Raw genomic sequence first — 22,420 nt, 5'->3', positions numbered from 1 at the left:
CTTCACCCTATAATCCCATGGCAGCCATGAATTCTATTTACTCAGCAGTGCTGAGCCTTGCCTTGGCACTAAGTTGCCATGATGTTCATAAAAGCAGGGGGAGGAAATGAAGAGATAGCTATGCCTGGCTTAATCACACATATTTTCAAATTGTCATCCTGGCATCTCTGAATGCCTTTCCCATAGGTACTTAAGAAATTACTTCATTTATTTTTTTTTAACCAGAAATAATGATTAGATTGTCTGTATGATGAATTTTTTTAAATCCCTAAATAAGAGTATTGCCATAGAGTTTGGGAAAACTGATTTCTGAACATTCCTTAAATACATTTCCCTGGAATTGTCTAATTTTTTCAATTTCAGTATAATTACTCTCTCATATTTGTAGAAATATCTTATTATTTTAACTCACATATATGTTATATATAAATATAAATTTCAGTCTGATTTAATATTCCAGAGAACCAGTTTAAAGTTTTATTTAAAATATATTTAATACGAAATAAACTCCTTACTTTAAGGTTGTACCTTATCCCCAAAGCACTAATGTCATAAACTGTATTTATGTACTGTTTTCATTGATTTTGTCTTTAAGTTTTCTTATTTTTTTTTTTTCAAAATCGAACAAAGAGATTGGATTGGTGGAGAGAATTTACACACATTGGCTCGTAGCCAAATCTATAAAAATAGGCTGCTAAGTTTATAGCCTCCTTGCATTTATTGGCAGCTCCACAGTGATGGATTTAAGAAATTGAAAAGAGGTTAAATAAAGTACAGATAAGAATAACTAGAATACAATTTGAACTAAATAAAGGCCTTGAGACTTCTCTTAGAAACAGAATGACAAAATTTAACTACTGAAAACCATAGAATACTACAATTTTGGAATTGGAATTGTCCAGAATTTGGAAGTTAATCCACATACAATATTGGAGTAATCCCATGATTTGGGATTTGTTTTGTTTGTTTTTTTTATTTTTAATAAAAAACATGCAGTACTCTTCTCAGAATTGTCTATGATCTGGCCAATTTGTTTGTTTTTATTTGGAGAAAAGTGCTTATGGTTCAGAGGAGTGACAATTTTTTTTTAATCTATCATAAAACCGCATCTCCACCTTCAGCATACACACTTGTGGCCTTAGGTCTACCTAGAATTTCTTTACAAACTCCTGAATATACCTAGATCTGCCCTAAGTCCACTGTACCCATTGACATGTGGGAAAATGCCATATGACAGACCTGTTAGGAATTTCAGAGGGCAGTATTCCCTTTTGAATTAGAGCCCTATCTAAATTTATTCATTTACATAACAGAGTGTACTCAGAAAGCCTTGTCAAGCCCAACTGAAGGTGCTATGTTCAGTGTCAGTGCTGTGGCCTAAACTGAGTTAGGAACCTAGCCAGGTTCCAGGGCCATCTGTTTGCCCACTGCTGCCTCTTTGACTGCAAAGGGCTTGTAATCCAGTCAGCGAGTTAAAAAGAAAGAAAGTAACCTGAAAATGTATATCCCAATCAGGAACTGTGCGGGCAGATTTTGCTGAGACCCAGTGGGCTCCTGCCTTTTGTATCTGACTGCATTTCTTTTCCATTGTTCTCATTGCAAAAAGTAGCACTTCTTTATGCATCAGTCCATTTTTCTTTTTAAGGATTAGAAAATTTTCTGGACCAGGGGTACCTGGGTGGCTCAGATTCTTGATTTCAGCTCAGGTCACGGTCTCAGGGTCATGGGATTGAGCCCTGCATCAAGCTTCTTACTGAGCATGGAGCCTGCTTGGGATATTGTCTGTCTGTCTGTCTCTCTCTCTCTCTCTCTCTTTCCCTCTATCCCTCTCCTTTTCACTCTCTCTCTCTCCCTGTCCCTCTCCCTTTTTCTCTCTCTCTCTGTAAAATAAAAATTAAAAAAAAAAAAAAAGAATTCCATACCATTTCTTTGTTCTTTTGGGTGTCACTTTGGAAAAGACTTATCAAGAACTTATCAGTGTTTTTTTTTGAAAAACCTGTGAAATAAACCCAGGCACATATTTTCTTTCCCTTTATCTTTGAACTGGGCACTAAATCTGCACAATATGAAAAATTTTGAAAACGTTCTTTTCTATAATGTCAGTCTGTCAATTTAAATACATTCTGTATCATAGTGACAAGAACAGAACATTTATATTCAGACAGCTTTTAAAAGAAAATTAGGAGGCAACGAAACTCATTTGAAGTTTTTGACATTAGATTTTGACTGAAGTAAACGGAATATTCTTTTTTTTTTTTTTTACTTTTTTTAGCTTAGATATAATGATTAAAGTGCTCAGCATTGATTTTGTATAGATTGGAAATTATTTTCTTATTAACTATTCCATTTTACATAACAGGTGGTGTAGCTCTAAATACTTTAATGATACTCTTGATATGTAAGTATCTATATGATAAGATCATCCACACTCTAGTCTCCTTCTCTACCCTAAATAAAATAACATTTATGAAAACAGTTGTCTGTTGTCCCTTAGACTTTATTTGAATGTTGGTATTTCTATTAAGTATGTATGTTTCAATAATTCTGTGTAACTAGACAAAAAAAATGGGAAACCAGGATTCCTGGGGATTTGTAATCCAGTCAAATTGTAATTATTTTTTGTGTTAAGACAAAGACTTAGCTGAAACCCAGGGTAATTATTTTCAAATCTTACAATAGATCCATGTGAAAGATATGCAGAGAAGATACAAGATACATTCAGGAAAAATCACTTTTTTTTTTTTCCTAACTGGGGCCTTGGCCTCAAAATTCTACATGAAATTGCTGACTCTGCTAAACTGGGCTCTGTTTTAAGATATAAAATAACAAATAGCAGATCTATTGGCCTCCTAGGTGTGTTTCTTCTTGGCCTATAGCTAATTATAAACTTAATATTACATTCTTTCAAAGCCTTGATAAACACAAGGAAATATTGAAGGAAAATGAAAACATACCTAAAGTGTAATCTCAACTGGTTAAACCATCGTCCAGAAGATTAGCTGCATAAGCTCTAGTTATACTGTTCTTGCTTCACTTTTATAAGAGAAGATAGGCAAGAGATAGGCAAGTCCAAGAGAGTCTGGCCACGGCAGCCTTTTTGTTGGTGTACCTATTGGCTTTACTGTCAACAACAAAAATTTCCATACCTTGGAAGTGGACTATAAGAAGGGAGAAGCTTTGTGGTTGCCCTAGAGCCCATCAATAGTATTTCTTCTTGAATGTATGAAAGGTGGTACTACAGTGAGAGGTACATAGCTTGGGGATCCTATGGACTTGAGTTCAGATCGTAGGTTTGGCAATTATGGGGTGAATGTTTCTAATTTTTGTTTTCTCACTCTTGAGTATTTATAATGAAAGCTTTCTTTCAGTTTTATTTGAGAATTAAATATAACAACTATCACAGAGGTATGCAAGGCTGGTTCAACACCAAAAAAATCCATCAGTATAATTTGCCACACTGACAGATTTGATAGGAGAACTACCTGATACATCAATAGACATAGACAAAAGAATCCAACATCTGTCATTCTAAAAGTGTCAGCAACCCAGGAATACAAAGAAACTTCCTCCATTTGATACAGGGCATTTATAAAGAACTTAACCTTTAACATCATACTTAATCGTGAAAGATTGCTTTCCCACTAAGATCAGTAATTAGACAAGGTTGTCTACTTCCACCATTCCTACACAATATTGCATTGGAAGTCCTAGAGAATAAAACAAGGATAGAAGAAGAAAAGGTATCCAATTGGAAAGTAAGAAGTTATACTACCCTTATTTGCAGACAACATGCTTGTCTACGTAGGGAATTCCAAGGAATGATTCAGGGAATTGAATTTCTAATGTTTAACAGGCCATAAAGAAAAAAAAATTTTCTTGAAGCTAATAAGTAAGTTTCCAAGTTGACAGAATACAGTGTCAATACACAAAAATCATTGCATTTCTTTACATAAACAATGCACAATTGAAAACTAGAAAATTGAAATTTAAAAGAATATATGAACTTTTTAAAGGCTCCAACAAAATGACACAGCTAGCTATAAATCTAATAAAATATGTGCATTATTTGTATGAAGAAAACTGCAAAAATATGATTCCACTGGGTTCATGGACTGGAAAACTTGATACAGTTAAGATGTTAATTCTCCTCAAAATGATATATAGATTTAATTCAATCTCAATTATAATGTCAACAATTATAGATAAACCAATTATAGATAAGCTGATTCTAAAGTGTATAAGGTAAGGGGCACCTGGGTGGCTCAGTCAGTTAAGCGTCTGACTTCAGCTCAGGTCATGATCTCATACTCTGTGAGTTCGAGCCCCGCGTCCGCTCTGTGCTGACAACTCGGAGCCTGGAGCCTGCTTCGGATTCTGTGTCTCCCTCTCTCTGTCCCTCCCCTGCTCATGCTCTCTCTCTGTCTCAAACATAAATAAAAACATTTAAAAATTTTTAAAGTGTATAAGTTAAGGTAAAATAACTCAAATAGTCAAAGCAATAAAAAAAAAAAACCAAAGTTTGAGAACTAGTACTACCTGTTTTTAAGAGACACTATAAAGCTAGAGTCGTCAAGACAACTTGGTATAGGTGAAAGGATAGACACATAATCAACAGAGCAGGATAGAAAACCCAGAAAATAACCTACACAAGTAGAGACAACTGATCTTTGACAAAGGTGCAAAGACAACTGAATGGAGAATGCAGCCTTTTAAAGAAATAGTTGACCATAAGGGGCACCTGGGTGGCTCAGTCAGTTAAGCGTGAGATTATTGCTTTTGGCTCAGGTCATGATCTCCTGGTTCATGAGTTCAAGCTCTGCAGGATATTACTTATCCTTTATCTTTTAAAATGGACTTTTTAAAAAACCATAATACTAACAGCAAAAATTTTCTTATCCTAAACTTATTGAAAAAATATCCAGAATCAATACCATTTTTCTGTTTTCTTTTCTAGTAGAAGTTAGTTTTTTCCCATTCTTAAGCTTTTGAAATGAGCTTTCAATTATAAAATATCAAACTATGTTCAAGAGAAGATATGGAAATTGCCAGCCTTTGGCACACTATGGTGAAACCCATAAGTAAACACAACAGTAACAGGTGGCAAAAAGTGGGAAGTTCTGTGTTTACAAATGTTCATGGCAGGCTAAAAATATAGAACAGGTTGTGCCCTGATGTACTGGTTAGACTAGTCACACTTGTGTTTAGGTTCAGAGTCTACACATCAGTTGCTTCTAGTTGACTTAACTGGTTTTACCAATAAGTCTTGGTTGCAACACATTTAATTAGATTTTTAGGTTTTCAAAATGCCATCATAGACTTGTGAGATGTGGTAGGAGTCTTCAGATCCTTCCCACTTCAAGAATCGGGTGTAATCCAGGTTTCTTTGCTGGGCCCATGCACTTGGGCAAAATCCAAATGCCATCTTTGAGCTCTTCACAGTGGAACAGTTTGTCCTGTGATAGTGTAAACATTAGAACTTTGCAGCTTGTCAGAAGTACTATAAAACTTCAAATTTTATATCCTAATCCAAACCCAAGAATTTGTTTTCATTTGGAATTGCCTTGCATGAAGCAGGCAAGAATGATCAGGAGTTCTGTCTTACTCCTTTACACACACACAAAATGATGGGGAGAATCTCAGCTAAAGGTTTATCTCATGCTTCTTTTTTTATTTTTAGTTTTTAACTTTTTCCACCGTGCATCCTAAAGAAATCCCTTTGCATCATAGCACATTTCCTTAATAGCAGCAATCTCTTACTCTCAGCTTCAATTACTGCCAAAATCTGTTTGAGTACTAAAAGGGAAGCAAGGAAATTAATGGCCACTGAGGAGGGAGGAGTAGGATTTGGAATAGCTCAAATCATATGTGGATCATTGTTTTTGTAATAATAATGTTCATATTTATGTCACTACCATATAAACATTTAATTTAAAGAAGAAACTCATTTGTATTCCAAAAAGCATTATAGGTAATAGGTTGTATGAACATTCAAGATTCAGAACACTGTTTCATGAAGAGTAAATGCCTCTTGATGTCCCCTTGATGTTTTATTTATTTATTTATTTATCTATTTAAATTTTAATTAGTTAACAAACAGTGCAATATTGGTTACAGGAGTAGAATTCAGTGATTTATCACTTACATACAGCACCCAGTGCTCATCACAAGTGCTCTCTTTAATACCCATCACCCATCTACTCCCTGTCACCTCCTTCCATCAATCCTGTTTGTTCTCTATCATTAAGAGTCTCTTATGGTTCGTTTACCTCTCCTCTTTTTCCTCCTTCCCATATGTTCATCTGTTTTGTTTCTTAAATTCTACATATGAGTGAAATCTTACAGTATTTGTCTTTCTCTGATTGACTTATTTCACTTAGCATAATACATTCTGGCTCTATGCAAGTCATGGCAAATGGCAAGATTTCATTCTTTTTGATAGTTGAGCAATATTCCAGTGCGTGTGTGTGTGTGTGTGTGTGTGTGTGTGTGTGTGTGTGTGTGTCTATTTATCAGTCCATGGACATTTGGGCTCTCTCTATAGTTTGGCTATTGTTGATAATGTTACTATAAACATTAGGGTGCATGTACCCCTTCAAATCTGTATTTCAATCTCTGTGGGGACAAGGAGTTTTATCTCTGTAACCTATGGTCTAGAAAGAATATCTAGAATCTATTAAGTACTTGTCAAATGAAGATATTAATTGGTAAACTCAATTAATAGAGCCTCATTTGAGTCTTATAAGTATTTATTTGCATACTATGCAAATATACGTAATTTATGTAATTATACATAATTATACGTAATATAATTATATGTAATTATACGTAATATGCAGACCCAGTGCCACGTGCTAGCACTGTGGCTGTGAACAAGGTAAACATGGTCCTTGCCCTCATGGAACTTACCGTACAGCTAGAAAGACTGTATGTTAAATAATAGTCCAATAAATAAATGCAAATGTGAGTTATATTAAAGCAAAGTATATATTTCTAAGAGGACATACAGCAAAGAAAATGAACTTATTTGGGGTGGGCTGTGTGACTTGTAAATTAGAAATAACACAGATAAAGATAAAATGAGACCTCTCATTTCAACCTTTGGGGCTTTGAACATGTATTTCACCACTTTAAAAACCCCTTCATAACTTAGTGCCTTTCTTAGAGTATTCTGTCTTGCATTAGATTTATTGGAGACCTTTACTTATTCACCCTAATACCTAATATGTTTTTTTTATTTAAAAAAATTTTTTAATGTTTATTTATTTTTGAGACAGAGAGAGACAGTGCATGAATGGGGGAGGGGCAGAGAGAGAGGGAGACACAGAATCAGAAGCAGGCTCCAGGCTCTGAGCCATCAGCCCAGAGCCTGACGCGGGGCTCGAACTCACGAACCGTGAGATCGTGACCTAAGCTGAGGTCGGACGCTCAACCGACTGAGCCACCCAGGCGCCCCAATACCTATTATGTTTTAATTGAATGAGATAAATTTTGATTTTGCTAATCACTCTTGTTTCAAGGCTGAGTATGCATAGTTTACTTTTGTCTCCTGCACAGTCTTGCACTTAACCAGCCAGTCAAAAGTACAATAAAATCAATAGTTTCCTTTTCCATGTTTACTTGTAAACATCTTAGAATACTTGCAACCAACCTTATAATTGTATTCTCTAATGGTAAAAGTATGTAATGTTTCTTTCTGTCCCCAAAGGTTATGCTGAAAGTTCCCCCCAAGTTCTACATCGTATGTGTGTAGTGAATAATCTTGGTTCATCCCTCTAAATCCATCCTGCACCATATTCTACCTTGTTCTGTTCCCCAGAGAGCAGATATCTGTGGACTACAACAAACAAGAGTTTGCATGACCTCTAACTACTATTTAGATTTGACCAGTTGGGAAGCATCAGCAGCAGATTAGAAATTGACAAAAGAGAGGTTGGGGTATTTTGTTTCCCTGGCTCGCTCCATGCCCTTCTGTGGTTTTACAGTGGCTGCGTTCTGCTCTCTCATCACGTAGGTTCTGCAGGATTTCCTCTCCTCCAGATATAATCATCTCTAGGTTCTTATGTCGGCTCCCTCTCCCTAGTCTGCAGCTCCAAGGATAATAAAGGTTTTTGGCCCTTGTTAGCTGTAGGGAACTTCAACAACATTTATTGGTTTCTCTTAGACCTGCCCACACCTTTCTAAATAATCCCTTTATTAAACTTGTTTCACTTACTCTCAGTTAGCCATCCTATTCTACTAGGACTCTGCTACAAGAGATATACTTTTCCTTGTTCGAAGTGAGAGTAAAACTGAAAAATGAAAGAAGAGCAAACTATTGTAAAAGAAGTTTCTGGGTAAACAAAGAAATTGCATGTTTAATTGCAAAGAGCAGAGACCTGGAAGTTAGATGGACCCTGTTTGCTCCAGGCTCCAACACTTCCTACGTGTGGGACTAGACACCAGTTACCTAAATCCTTTGATTGTCACATTTAAAATGGGGATGGAAAATCTTAACAGGACTAGTATGAGAATTACTGATAACATACAGGATGCTCCTGGCACTTCATAGGCACTCAGTAAATGGAGCTTTTAAACCAGCAATAACTTCCAGCAAAAAGAGCACACTCAAGCAACAAATCAGAGATGTTTCTTTAAACACAACAGAGCTACAGTGATTTTGACACAGAAGAGAAGAAGAAAATTCTGTCTATATTTCTATTTTTTCCTCAATGCTTATTATTTAAATAAATGTGCTTTCCTATAATCTACTATTATAGGAGAGTGTGTTTGAATTTTATAGAATCAAATGGCATCCTGGCATTCTTGGACCATCAATTTTAAAATATTTCTGAGGAAGGTGTAAAGTTTTCCTAAACCACATAATGCATCTTGAGATTAGAACAAGAGTCAGACAACTACATTTGTTATTTTTTCAATCTCTCTCTTATAGACATTATGTAAAGCCCATTAGGTCATATTATCATTTTATTTTACCACAAGTCTTCCAGAATTCTTCTAACCATTTACTTGGTAGAAATTTCAGAGTTCATTCTATTAAAGAATAAATATATTTTTTTCACACGAGTCTTAGGATGAGTTAGTTTTCTTGAAGAAAAATTTTACCAAAAGAGTACATCTTTTGAAAATGTATATTTTACACTAAGAAAATCAACCATTTTTTTCTTTACTCTCCTATTGTCCCTTTGAAGTTTTCTAAGGATCTGTTTCTTCCAATTAAAACTCTATATCAACTCAAAGCCCATTGAATTAAATGGTATCTGAATGGCAACTTTTCTTCCTTTGGTGTCAGACATTTTGAGACTTCATTTCTAGAAGATATCTTATTTGAAATTATATCTCTTGGACCTTTGGGTATGCACAAGTAAAATGTTATTTCAGTAGATTCCTTTAAGTATGTCAGCATTTACGAAGTGCTTTTAGAACAATTGGAAGTAGCTAATTGTTGCTTTAGAAAAATCTGTTCTATAGAAAATGACACATGGACTGCAGTTGACAAATTTATCCTTGAACTCAGGAGCTGCATATGCTTACCAAAATTGGCATGTTACTGTGGTCTCTTCTCTGGTTATTAGTTTTAAATAATATTGAATCAATATTATTCGAGGGTATCAGGTAAAGCCACACAAGGAAAGAAATGGAACTTTGGGGCACAGAAGAAAAATGTTCTGAATGCTATGGGGGTAGCTGATGTTAATCATTCCGTGTGAAGAACAGATACTGTTAGTTATGCCAAGCAGAATATGATGATATTTAATATGGAACTTTGAAAAGAAACTTTGTACTCTTTAGAATGCTAGGATATCAGACTTAGAGCTTAGACTATATTGGTTTCTAGCAAAGACTATCTGTATAATAGCTTTGGAAACCCTCAACAGCTGAGGAGATGAGAAAGCACTGCACCGAAGACCCATAGGAAGGAAAATGAAGAGCTGTATGTAGGAAGGACCTTCGTTTCATCTTCAACGTTATTTTTTCAATTTTCGTTGAGTGTTGCATTTGATAAATATTTTCAGCAATCGTGTTTTATATGGGGAGCTTTCTATCTTACATGCATAGTCCTTTGAAGAAAATGTGTTGAACCCACGAATTATAAATAAAGATGGAGAAGTAGGAGTAGGAATACGCCAAAAATAATCCAGTCGGATTACCTTCATAGACAAGACTTCACTGGCATTACCACCTGTATTAGGAGTTTCTCTTGGGTGGTTTTATAATGCCCTGTGTATATTTTATATTCTCTTTTTAGTATAAAAACTGTTTTTGTGTTTGTGCTTCCCCTCTGAGTAAGCACCATGTTACACTCAACACTGGGTCAAAGTCTGGCCTAGAGACAGCACTCAAGAATTGTTTGAAATCACTACATAAATGATAAAAAACTAAATAAAAATCAGTCTTAAAAATAATAATTGATACTTATTTTGTGTAAATCAGTTACACACATTGTTAACTCAGAGCAGATTATATATTAGTCATATCTATTCTTTTATAGATCAGCACAAGAAATACAGTTTAGATACATGGTGGGTAGGCATTTCCTGTTGATATGTACCAAGCAGCACATGTTCATTTTTTCATCAAATTATATTCCACAGTTTGTTAAGATTGTGGATATAGAATTATAGGTTCTGAGCTATAGGTTCAAGCTCAGTTGGCTTTAGCTCTGTGGTTTCTACATTCCAAGCTCTCTGCTAAAAACGTGTGTGATATTTATACCAAGGAAAGCCATGGTAATGAACCATCCAGGATTGGAGTTCATGAGGAGCCATAGAGCATTCTGAAAAGATCCCAGGCTCTGAAATCCAGAAGCTATAACTTTCACATTCAGTTCTGCCAGTTGCTAGTTTTATGAACTGGAGGAAGTAAATATCTTAACCTCTCCCAGTTTCCTTCCCATCTAGGGTGGGCAGTGTTTAAAAATCTTTTGTAAATTTTGACAAATGCAATTATTCAAGAAAAGACCACAAGACATAAATCTGTGAAAAATAAAGGGCAAATAAATATATAAATAAATAAAATAATACCCCAAAGAGCAGTAGCTAATTTTTATGCCTCATCTAGACTCACCTAGACTCCAGCAATAGTTCCTTTATGCCTGTCTGTCTCAGTGTGCCACAAACAGATTTTTTTCCAGTTCTGTAAATACATTGCAATCTTCCTACCTCATGACTTTCATACATGTTATTATCTTCCTGTAAAAGCACCTTCCACAAACACACATGCACACACACAGACATCAATGCAAACATACATAAACACTTTTCTATATGTTAGGTTCTTCTTCACGTTTTTGGCCTAACGTGTCACTTCTTCAGAGAAAATGTCCCTGACCACTTCTTAAAGGAAGTCTCCTTTATTATTATCATTATATAACTAACTACCTCTGGGTGGCTCACTTGATTGAGCATCTGACTCTTGATTTTGGCTCAGGTCTTGATCTCACAGTTCCTAGGATTGAGCCCTGTGCCTGGCTCTGTGCTCTCAGCATGGAGCCTGCTTGGGATTCTCTCCCTCCTTCTCTCTCTGCTCCTTTCTTGCTCTCTCTCTCTCTCTCTCTCTCTCTCCTTCTCTCTCTCTCTCTCTCTCTCTCTCTGTCTCTCAAAATAAATGAATGAATGAATGAATGAATAAATAAATAAATAATAAATAAATAAATAAAATAGCAATACCTGTATTTTCATAGCATTTCAGACAATTTATGTGTATATACTTATTTATTTTGGTTTGGTCAGTGTCTGATTCTCAACTAGAATACAAGTCCCGTGAAGGCAGAAATTCTAAGTCTACCTTGGTCACCAGTGTATACCGAGGGCCAGCAGAGTGCCTGCAGAGAGCAAAGGCCCATTTCATATCTGTGAATGACTAGGTGTATACTGGAATGAATGAAATGACAGAACACACTGGCAGCATCAGTGAGCATAATTAAGTTGTTCTCACTCCATACCAGTTTATGAAGTAATGTCTACTAAGTCAATAGTCATCTTTCATCTAAAGAACTGTTGAAACTTTCCCTCGTGTTTGAATATGGTAAGAAAGGGAAATGCAGAAGTTGTTGCTTTTTGAAGCTAGATGCTAGGGTCAGTGGATTAAAGTGAATGGTATTTTATAGATTCCCACGCAGGCCATTTCTCTGGGGCCCAGGGGACATGTCTCTCTCAGTTCAACATCCTTACCATCAACTGTTACAGTCTTTCATCTATGCGCCTTCTCTCTTCCCCATCCCTTCCACAAATATTTATTCTTTTACTCATATGTTCTGCTAGAGTAAAAGGTTATTCTCAACCAGGCCCCAGAAACTGAAACAGTGTCCTACATTGGTGTTTCTTAAAAAAATAGATCACATTACAAAAGACTAATAGACATAAAAACTTACTAGGACAGGTTTGCCTTATGTTATTCCTTGGATGTAGTGTAAAAAACACTAGTTGGTCCTTAAGAAGAATTGTCTAGTGTTTTTGCAGGATTTCACTATGCTTTCTGTGGACCTTGGGGAATTCCTGTTCCAGAGAATCTTTTCTCTTCTCTTGTCTTCTCTTGTCTTCTCTCCTCTCCTCTCCTTTCCTCCCTTCCCTTTTCTTTTCTTTTCTTTTAATTTTTGAGAGAGAGGGAAAGAAGGATAGGGCATGAGCGGGGGAGGGGCACAGGGAGACAGAGAATCCCAAGCAGGCTACACACTCAGCATGCAGCCCAACACGGGATTCCACCCCATAACCCTGGGATCATGACCTGAGCTGAGACCAAGTCTGCTGCTCAACTGACTGACCCACCTAGGCAGCCCTTTAAGAGGGTATTTTCTTTTCATGTCATGACAAGGTCCCAGAAAATCAAGAGACAGGGTGTTCTGTTTCCAGTCAATTCACAGTTCTTCCTTGTGTCCCCTTCAAGGTCGCATTCCATTTGCACACTGAGACTAAATGTGAAAACAGATACATATTTTTATAATACTGAAAGATAAAATCCCCACACCCAGGTTTATCTGAATTTCACCCATTCAACCATGTCTTATTTCTGTAGAACCTCTGTAAAAATTGCCTTGTTATTTCTATCTCAGTTTTCTCATTTGTCTCAACAACAGTACGTACTGGTACCTCTACGTGTCTTCATTTGAATCCATTCTTTGAAGAGCTACTTAGAAATTTGGAGTTTATTTGTGAACTGACTACAAAATTGAGTAGCTAAACAATTATTGGCCTAAGAAATTTCAGGGGAATTTAGTTCAATTTGCTTGTATGTTAAATATGATAATTACTGAAAATGTACCTTCCCTTTTCTTCACCCCTTGCCCACACCTATTATGACCCAGATTTTACTCAGTCTCAAAATTGAATTTAAGATAAGTAACATTCATTAACTGAACGTTCTGTGTACTAATGCATTTGCATTAGCCTTTTCACTTTTCAATCACTACATTAGAAATTCACATTAATACAGAGATTCAGCATATGGGCAGGTGAATTGGGAGGCTGGTAGAAACAGATGTGCTTATAGCTATGTTGTTTATGTGTTTTAACCTCTACTGGAATGGACTTTGCTAAATGTTCTTTACATTTCAATGTTGTGAATTTGGGGGTGAATAGATGATGTTCAGGAGTTTTGAACTAATTTGTAGACACACCTTGATGTGGTTTTAGCTTGGAATATGAACACCTTTCTCCTCATTTATCTGTGTGACATAAGTTCATATTGCTTTTCCTTTCTAAGTCTCAATTCCCCATCACCAAAGAAATAACAATACCTTGGGGTGCCTGGGTGGCTCAGTTAGTTAGGCATCTGAATGTATCTCCACTCAGGTCTTGAGTTCATGGTTTGTGAGTTCAAGCACTGCATTGGGCTTTGTGCTGGTGGCATGGAGCCTGCTTCAGATTCTCTCTCTCCCTCCGTCTGTCCCCTCTCCCCCCCAGGTGTCTGTCTCTCTCTCTCTCTCTCTCACACAAAATAAATAAATAAACTTAAAAAAAAGAAATAATAATACCTGATCTGTAAGATTATTAGAAAATCAAATGTAGTATGTATATGTTTAAGGGAGAATAGGGTATAAAAAGAAGGGCTCAGTTTAGTAAATAGTAATTTGAATGTTTATGTACTAGGTTTATTTACTTGCTACTTGGAAATTTAAATGGTTAGGTTTGTTTGTTTGTTTTTTTGTTTTACAGAAGCTTTAAAAAATGATAAAAGGTCAGGGGCACCTGGGTGGCCCAGTCTGTTAGGCATCTGACTTTGGCTCAGGTCATGATCTCATGGTTTCTGGGTTCAAGCCCTGCAGCAGTCTCTGTGCTGACAGTCAGAGCCTGGAGCCTGCTTCGGATCCTGTGTCTCCTCTCTCTGCCCATCTCCTCCTTGCACTCTGTCTCTGTCTCTCTAAAATAAATAAACTTAAGAAAAATTAAATTAAAAAATGATAAATGTCAGCTGAAATCTGTTTATTTCTCAGAACTGTTTGACAAATCTCTCACTTTCCCTGACAAAATATAAACAAAATGAACTCAATTAGTTCTAGTCCCTATGTGGTGCTTTTCAAGAGTACTTTCCTGAAACAGTCATCACAAGAATTAAAATGTATTTTTGCCTTTTGCTGATTATTTCTCACTTCTAAAACTTGCCATTTTGAATTTGCAGGTATGAATGTAAGCAAGAGTGAGATAACAAAAGAAACTTCGTTAAAACCGTCCCGGAGATCCCTGCCTTGCCTTGCCCAGAGCTATGCCTACTCAAAGAGTTTGAGCCAATCCACCTCTCTCTTCCAGTCAACGGAGAGTGAATCTCAGGCTCCCACTTCTGTGACCTTAATCTCCGCTGACAAAGCAGAGCAAGGTGAGCGCCTATCCTGTTCTTTTGTTCAACTTGCAGAGTGTTTTCAAGCCATTCCTTCTTTCCTTCATACATTCTACTAGTATTTATTAGAGCTCTTTTGCAAGAAGGCTGGCATAGAAACAACAGTACACTAGTTAATGGGAGGCCAGTGGTTGGCCAGATGTGTTTTTGCTTCTTCCTTGCCTTGAAAGTAGCCAACCGTATGGGAACCTGGACCTAATATTTTCTGTTTGCAGGACCAGACAGACCATCTACCTGAATTGCTAGGTCATTATCATTTCTCGTGAGAATTTATAACCAGTAACTGAGTAGAATATGTCAGCAATAATAAAATCAGTTTCCTAAAAAGAAAGACTAAAAACTTTATGTAATATTGACAGTAAAGCAATGAAGATTTGGCTGCGGGAAGATATGGTTGGACAAGTGTTAGCAATCAGATGTTGGCACTGAAGTCATAGATATTAAAAGGGCTGAAATACAGGGAAGTGCCAGCTAAATTCCGCATTAATGAGACTATGTGGCCACCCTGGTCACCCTTCTCCACACATCTGCCAATCTGAGACACCATTATGCTTTTAGATAATTCCTTTTCACAAAAGCCAAGAGTCAAAGTACAACCAAGCCCTCTGTCATTCAGCGGGTGAGGTATGTTTTTATTTTCCCATCCCATACTTTTGTCTCATGAGAATGCATTCCTTTGTGATTCCTTGGGGGTATTTCTTCCTCTGGATAACTTGAAAATACCAAGATTCTCTTTTTAATAATATTGTGAAATCACTACCAATTATAAGTAGCTTACATCCATGTCCAATAACTACTTTTCTAGTAGCTAATTACTCAAGAAAATGAAGGTATTAAAATATAATAGAGATATATCTGTTATTGAGATATTTCTCAATAATATTTTCAATATTCTCAATATTCAATATTCTCAGTATTCAATATTTTCAATATTCTCAATAATTATTGAGAAGTATCTCAATAATAGATATAATATATAGATATATAATATATAGATAATATAATATATCTCTATATTGAGTTATTTCTCTTATTGAGTGAAATTTTAATTAATCAATTTCAACTCGTTAACTTAAAAAAGCTTCTTTATGTTTGGCTATCATTTGGACATCAGCCACCATGGTCATTTTTCTAAACGTTAATGTTTCTATTTCCCAAAACAATGTATGTCTTTTTTTTTCTTTTTCCAGTTAATGCTGAGGAGGATAACAAAGACTCTGTGCTCAAATGCTCTTTCGCTGACCTCAGTGACTTTTGCTTGGGTAAGTTGATTTCTAGTATTTCCTACTCCTTTATCCCCTCTCCAAAGGTAAGCTGCCTTCTTCAAATCTAGAACATTATTTTTAAAGAAAAAGATGCATGCTTGGTCTTTAGTATTTGATGGGTGAGTATAACAATCTAAGGTGAAAAAATGACTAAGCTATTTCAGGTACAGTTTGAAATTCAAGTAGTAGAAGAAGATTTGTAACGAACAATTCTCATAACCCAGAATTTTTTGACACTTTCTTTCAATTCTCTGTGAATAAGCACATTAATACTGTTATTTCTAGATTGTTTCAAATTTCAGCAGTATCTGTTAATCCCCTGTTGTGTCAGATGAAGATTTTGCATAACCTTTCAAATTGTCGTAGTTATATTGCCATTTAAAATTTTAGATCTCTCTGCTGATTAAATTTGTAGCTTTAAATAGTATATTTATACCTTTATATCGTGTTCTCTCACATTTTAATGATATCTCTTGTCTCTTGGCAAACAATGCTTTGGCAGTTCCAAGTTGTTATGACCTCTGTGCCACTCTTGAGTATCCCTAGAGTCAAGGTCGAATTGTTTCCCCTTTCCAGCCCTCCATCTATTACTCAAAATCATGCCACATTAAACTTTCTTCTTTGTACCACGAACTTTAGTTAGTTTTATTTTCCTAGATTCTGGGCTTTTTTTCTTGTTGAGAGGAGAAAACACCTCATCTTCTAAATATTCCCATATGTTCCAGATTCTTATTTTTATATCTTTATCTCATTCTTCTTCTTTAAAAAGTTCTTGGTGTTCACTGGCTTCTCATTGGATTATGGGATTCAGTCCAGTTTCTAATTTCCCACATACTCTTCTTTCTTACTTTTCAATCTCATTTTTTTGAGTATATCTTTAAGCAATTACCTCTGCAGGCTCATGTGAGATGCAAACTTTCTAAGTTACTGTATGTTTGAAGTGACTTCAGTTCACTCTTAAATTTCATTTTATTTTCTTAGTTATAAAGTTCTAGGCTAAAAATCACTTTCCTCAAGGTTTCTGGGTGGCTCAAGCGATGATTTCATGATCTCACAGATCTGGCAGTCAAGTCCCACAATGAGCTCTTCACTAACAGTGTGGAGCCTGCTTGGGATTCTCTTTACCCACCTCTTAAAATAAATAAATAAATAAACATTAAAAAATCATTTTCCTCAAAATCTGGAGACTGATTCACTGCCATCTAGCATCCATTGTTACTGCTAAAACCTCAATTGCTGTCTGATTGTTGTTCGTCAGTGATTTTTTTTCTTCTCTCTGTGCATTTTTACTATATTTTTGTGTGTTACAAAATTATACAACATAATGTTTTGGTGTGGGTACATGTATGTGTGTGCATTTGTTTTCATCTCATGGTTTTAATTTCTGCCTCTGCCTCAGTTGTGGAAGATTTCCTGCACTTTCCAAATGACTTTTCATTTCTGTGTGTGTGTGTGTGTGTGTGTGTGTGTGTATGTGTGTGTGTGTGTGTGTGTGTGTGTGTTGGGGGAAGGGTGAGGTCATATATGTATATTTGATTTCCAAGAGTCTTTTTTGTTTTCAGAATGTAGCTTTTTCAGAGCATCTTATTGTGTTTCATGAACACAACATCTCTAATCTCTCTAATTACACTTGTGATTATCTTAAGTTTTCCTTTGATTTTTAAGGTTAAGTCTACTGTGGCTGAGATCCATTTTTCTGACTACTTGAATTAGTCATTCTCTTTTAGGCTGTAGAATTTCCAAGAGTTTCTGGTGATCTTTGTTCATCTGTTTACATTTAAGAATAAAAGAACACTGGCAACTGTTGCAACTTTTTGAAAGTTATTTATTATCATGTTAATGAAGTCTCCAGAGCAAGGAATAGTCAATGTACTTGAAAGCTCATTCAGCCATCTTGATCTTTGTTTCTTTGCTAACAAGTTGATGATGAACAGCTCTTTAAGGATGAGCCAAAGAATGAAACCTATAGAGCACTTATCTTAGAGACTCAATACAGTTTTACATTTAAAAATCTATCCCCCCCCCCAAAAAATAGTATCATAAATGAAAAAAAAAAAAAAAACATTTTTCCTCACAGCTTTCTTGATAAGAATTAGGAATGGAAGAAAATTGAATATTCTGGTAATTGTACTATTGAACATTTCATGACATGTTGCTGAGTGGGGGAAAATAGCTGAAATATAAATACAGACTTTCTCTCATTTTAGTTAAAAGCGTATTGGAAAATAGCTAGATAGAAATATACCAATATGCCAGCTAAGAGTGCATGTCTCCATACAGTAAGATCATTTGTGCTTGTTTCTTTCCTCTTGCTGCCTATATTGTCTTGTTTTCTCTAAACAACATAAACAGATGTTATATAATAAGAATATGTAAAGAAAAAACTCACATCAGAATTTTTTTGGTAAGTAGAGAAAATTGCTCGTATTTCAGTCAGAATAACACACAATTCTATGGATAGCTTTCAAAACTGAAATTTGAAACTGGTTGATAGTCACCCAGTATTTGGAATAACAGTAATACTGAAAGATTCTATCCTGACCCTCTGTTGGGAGTCAATATAATTTTTATTTATTTTTCCTATAACAGAGACAATTTTACTTAACCTTCTCTTTTGCCCTTTGCTATTATCATGCAAGATTTATTTCATTTGAGTCAGATTTACATTCAGATCTGTAGCTTGCTGGCCTTGTTACATGAGCAGTACCTTTACACCGGGGCTTTTCTTTTTCATAAACTAAATAGAAAGAAAATAAAGTCAGGACATTACTGACATCACTCTGCTCCAACACTTATTTTACAACCTCAGCGTGAATTTATTTATAACCTTCAGAAAGTTAATCCTAGATTTTCAGTAGTGAGCATATCGGTGGCCTGGCTGCATTGCCTACATCAGTGATTCTCAACTCTGGCTGCACATTCTAGTCAGCTGGGAGCTCCAGAGAATCAGTTTTAATTGGTCTGAAGTGAATTCAGGATCTATAATTTTAACTACACCCCAGATAACTCTTAAAGGTAGCCAGAATGAAGAATTTCTAGCCTGAAACATGTATCCTGATTTCTCTCTAAGGACATCCTTAAGGTACTTTTTCATAATTTTTCAAACAATGAGCTGTGTCATTTATCATAGCATTTTGAATTACTGCAAATTAGTCATGTTTCTTATAATACTCACTTTTATGTGTGTGGCATAGAAACGGTGCTGACTTGTTCAGTTTCCTAATTAAAGGAAGACAACCACTAGCAGGTTCCTTTCATATACAACATCAATATCAAAAAGAACTTTTCATAAGAACAAATGCACTCTATCAGAGTACAAAGGTCTTTCCCAGAGTAATTAATTCTGAAAATGGTGACTATTGTTATTTTCCAATAAGAAGACAAAAACAAGAGCAAAAACCTTGTCCAAAACATCCATACAGATGATAACAGTTTGCAAAGCATCTTTCACTAATAATTCTCCCAAATTAATACTAGTTAATAGCTTAACAATAACTCTGGCCATGCAAACCTTTCCATTCAATTCTATGCATCTTATTTTGATAGGTTGCCATCACACATGTTAACACTGTCACTAAATGCTTAATGTAATTGGGTGTCCTAACTCTGTGTTTCTTTCCTCGTCATTCCAGTGTATCCCAATGAATCTACACACTTGACTTGCGTTCCTGTCTCTCCAGGCATTGTACCCCATAGTCAATATTTTAGCACCCCCAGCGTCAATGTACCATTTATTCCATTTAAAGAAACATCACAGCTTCTAACGGGATTAAAGCATTTACATACAAGGTATTTGCCTTTACAGTGAAGGTGAGAATGAAGCTCTGGCTGATGGTGGTATCACCAAGCATTCCAGGAATCCATCTGGATGTAACACCTGGCTGGAAAGTACCCTTTTAGAGTCAGCTGCATATCTAAAATATGAATGATTTTATCGTGTTTCAGAAAAGATCCAGCAAAACGATGTCAAATATACAAAGAGTGTAATTAAATAAAGCATGAGTATTTTAGCAATACATACTCTCTTTTAAATTCAACAAAGTTACATTTTCTAATTTTGCTTTTAGAGTGCAGACTGCCAGCTTCTGGGTGGGTTAACGCATTTCTAAGTGCCAACAGGCTCTGATACAATTTTTTGGAAACTGACTGATGCATCTAATTAATAGCTGTGTGTTTTTTTTTTAAGTGAACTACTTTGAATTGCCCCATGAGAGAAGATCAATACTGTGGCAGGGTTAACTGCATGTAGTCAGTTCCATTGAGGATGAGTACTTCTCACTGTTCCAAATGATAGCTATGGAGGAAGGAACATTCATGATTCTATTGATTCAGACCTGGACATTTTCACTAAGTTTGCCTAACAGGATTTGTAGTATATATGAATGAAATGCTGCTTTCTCAGCCAGACATTGGCCAAATTCTCATCGTTGTATCTACTAGCTGTGTCACTGTGGCATATTATTAAACAGTCTGAGCCTCAGTAGTCTCATTTGTAAATTGGAATTAATGATCGATACTTTGCATGATTATTGAAATAAATGAAGAGACATAACTCCATCACACTCCTAGCATGGTATCATAGAGGTTCAACAATATTTGCCCATTGCTTTATTCACTCACTTGTAAGCTTATCTTTCACCCCAATTTTTCTGGGCTCGGAGAGATCTTCACTAACCAGTGATTTTTAAGGCAGAGTGGAATAGCAATAATTTACTGAACACTTATTATACAACTCTCTACCTGCATTATCTCACTTAATTCTCATAACAATTCTTTTGATTAGGTACTATTATTAACCTCTTTTTTTTTTTAATTTTTTTACTTGACGTTTATTTATTTTTGAGACATAGAGAGACAGAGCATGAACGGGGGAGGGTCAGAGAGAGAGGGAGACACAGAATCTGAAACAGGCTCCAAGCTGTCAGCACAGAGCCCGATGCGGGGCTCGAACTCACGGACTGTGAGATCATGACCTGAGCCGAAGTCAGTCGCCCAACCGACTGAGTCACCCAGGCGCCCCAATTAACCTCTTTTTATAGCTGAGGAATCTGGCCAAGAGATAAAATCACTTGCCAAATGCCATATATCTAGCCAAGGGAGAATTGAGATTCCAACCCAGGAAGTCTTAATCCCTCGTTTTCTCAAACCTTAACCATCACAGTAGGCACACAGTCAGTCCTTTGAGGTGAAAAGTGGTTAGCGATGACCATAGAACAGTAGCTCTGCAAGATGTTATTAAGTATGAGGCTGTGAGCGGCGAAAGATGGGGGTAACACTGCATGGCAAAATATATTTGCAAGATGATTGAAGAAAGCTAAGCAGGGGGGCACCTGGGTGGCTCAGTCAGTTAAGCATCCGACTTCAGCTCAGGTCATGATCTCATGGTCTGAGAGTTCGAGCCCCGCGTCGGGCTCTGTGCTGACAGCTCAGAGCCTGGAGCCCGTTTCAGATTCTGTGTGTCCCTCTCTCTCTGCCCCTCCCCTGTTCGTGCTCTGTCTCTCTCTGTCTCAAAAATAAATAAACATTAAAAAAAAAAAAAGAAAGCTAAGCAGGTTGGGAGGTTTAGATAGAATTTGGTTTTTCATCCTTCATTTTTTTTTTTTTGTTTGTTTGTCATCTGTGAGCCTTTAATTCTACTTTTCATAGAGCAGCTTTCAAAGCCCGGGCACCATTTCACCCTGTGCCCCCACCTACATAGACAGACAGATTCACACACACACACACACACACACACACACACACACACACACACAATTATTCTGGAAAGTGCTGATCCATGTAACAATGAATTTGGAATCTTGATGTAATGATACTCTTGTCTATCAGTCCTGGAAGCCCTGCCATCATCACCCACCCTTTCTGTTGTTAGTATTCTGTAAAATGACAAAGACAGAAAAATCCATACTGACAAGTAACTGATGCTTGATTCTGCCCACACTCATGCTGCAGCAAAATCAGATAACTTCAACATGATATAATTGGGGCTTATTAAAACCAACATAATTTGAGTCCAACCAACCAAAACATATATCCATCTAATCTTGTAAAATAAACAGTTTGCTAATGTTATGAAATGAGTCCCTTAGGAAGTGGTTTATACTAGAGTGATAAGATATTTGTTTTCTATGAGCTCAATAGTTCAGCTTGGTGGAATGTTCATTTTATTTCTTAAAACAGTTATGGTCAAATGAGTATAGGACGATTTTACTTTCATTCTGTAGTATTAGATGATCTCCACTAAGTTTTAATTTTTTTTTTTTCAAATAGCATTTCATCTTCAGATGGAGTAGAAAGGAACTTTGTAGTAATGTTACCAACCTAGTTCA

General features: G+C 36.1%; 1 protein-coding gene across 2 annotated transcripts in view; it reads left to right on the top strand.

The window, feature by feature from the left end:
* ANO3 (anoctamin 3) overlaps positions 1-22,420 on the top strand; it is a 420,829-nt gene that overhangs the window by 216,185 nt on the left and 182,224 nt on the right. For both annotated transcript variants that reach the window (XM_060606231.3, XM_060606232.3), the window contains 2 exons: positions 14,614-14,808; positions 16,020-16,091. In XM_060606231.3, coding sequence (XP_060462214.1) covers positions 14,614-14,808; positions 16,020-16,091 — 267 coding nt within the window. The remainder of the gene's footprint in view (positions 1-14,613; positions 14,809-16,019; positions 16,092-22,420) is intronic.

The sequence above is a fragment of the Panthera onca genome, chromosome D1 (assembly GCF_046562875.1).
Source record: "Panthera onca isolate mPanOnc1 chromosome D1, mPanOnc1 haplotype 2, whole genome shotgun sequence".
Taxonomy (NCBI): domain Eukaryota; kingdom Metazoa; phylum Chordata; class Mammalia; order Carnivora; family Felidae; genus Panthera; species Panthera onca.
Note: the sequence above shows the minus strand (reverse complement) of the source record. Positions and strands in the feature narration are given on the sequence as shown.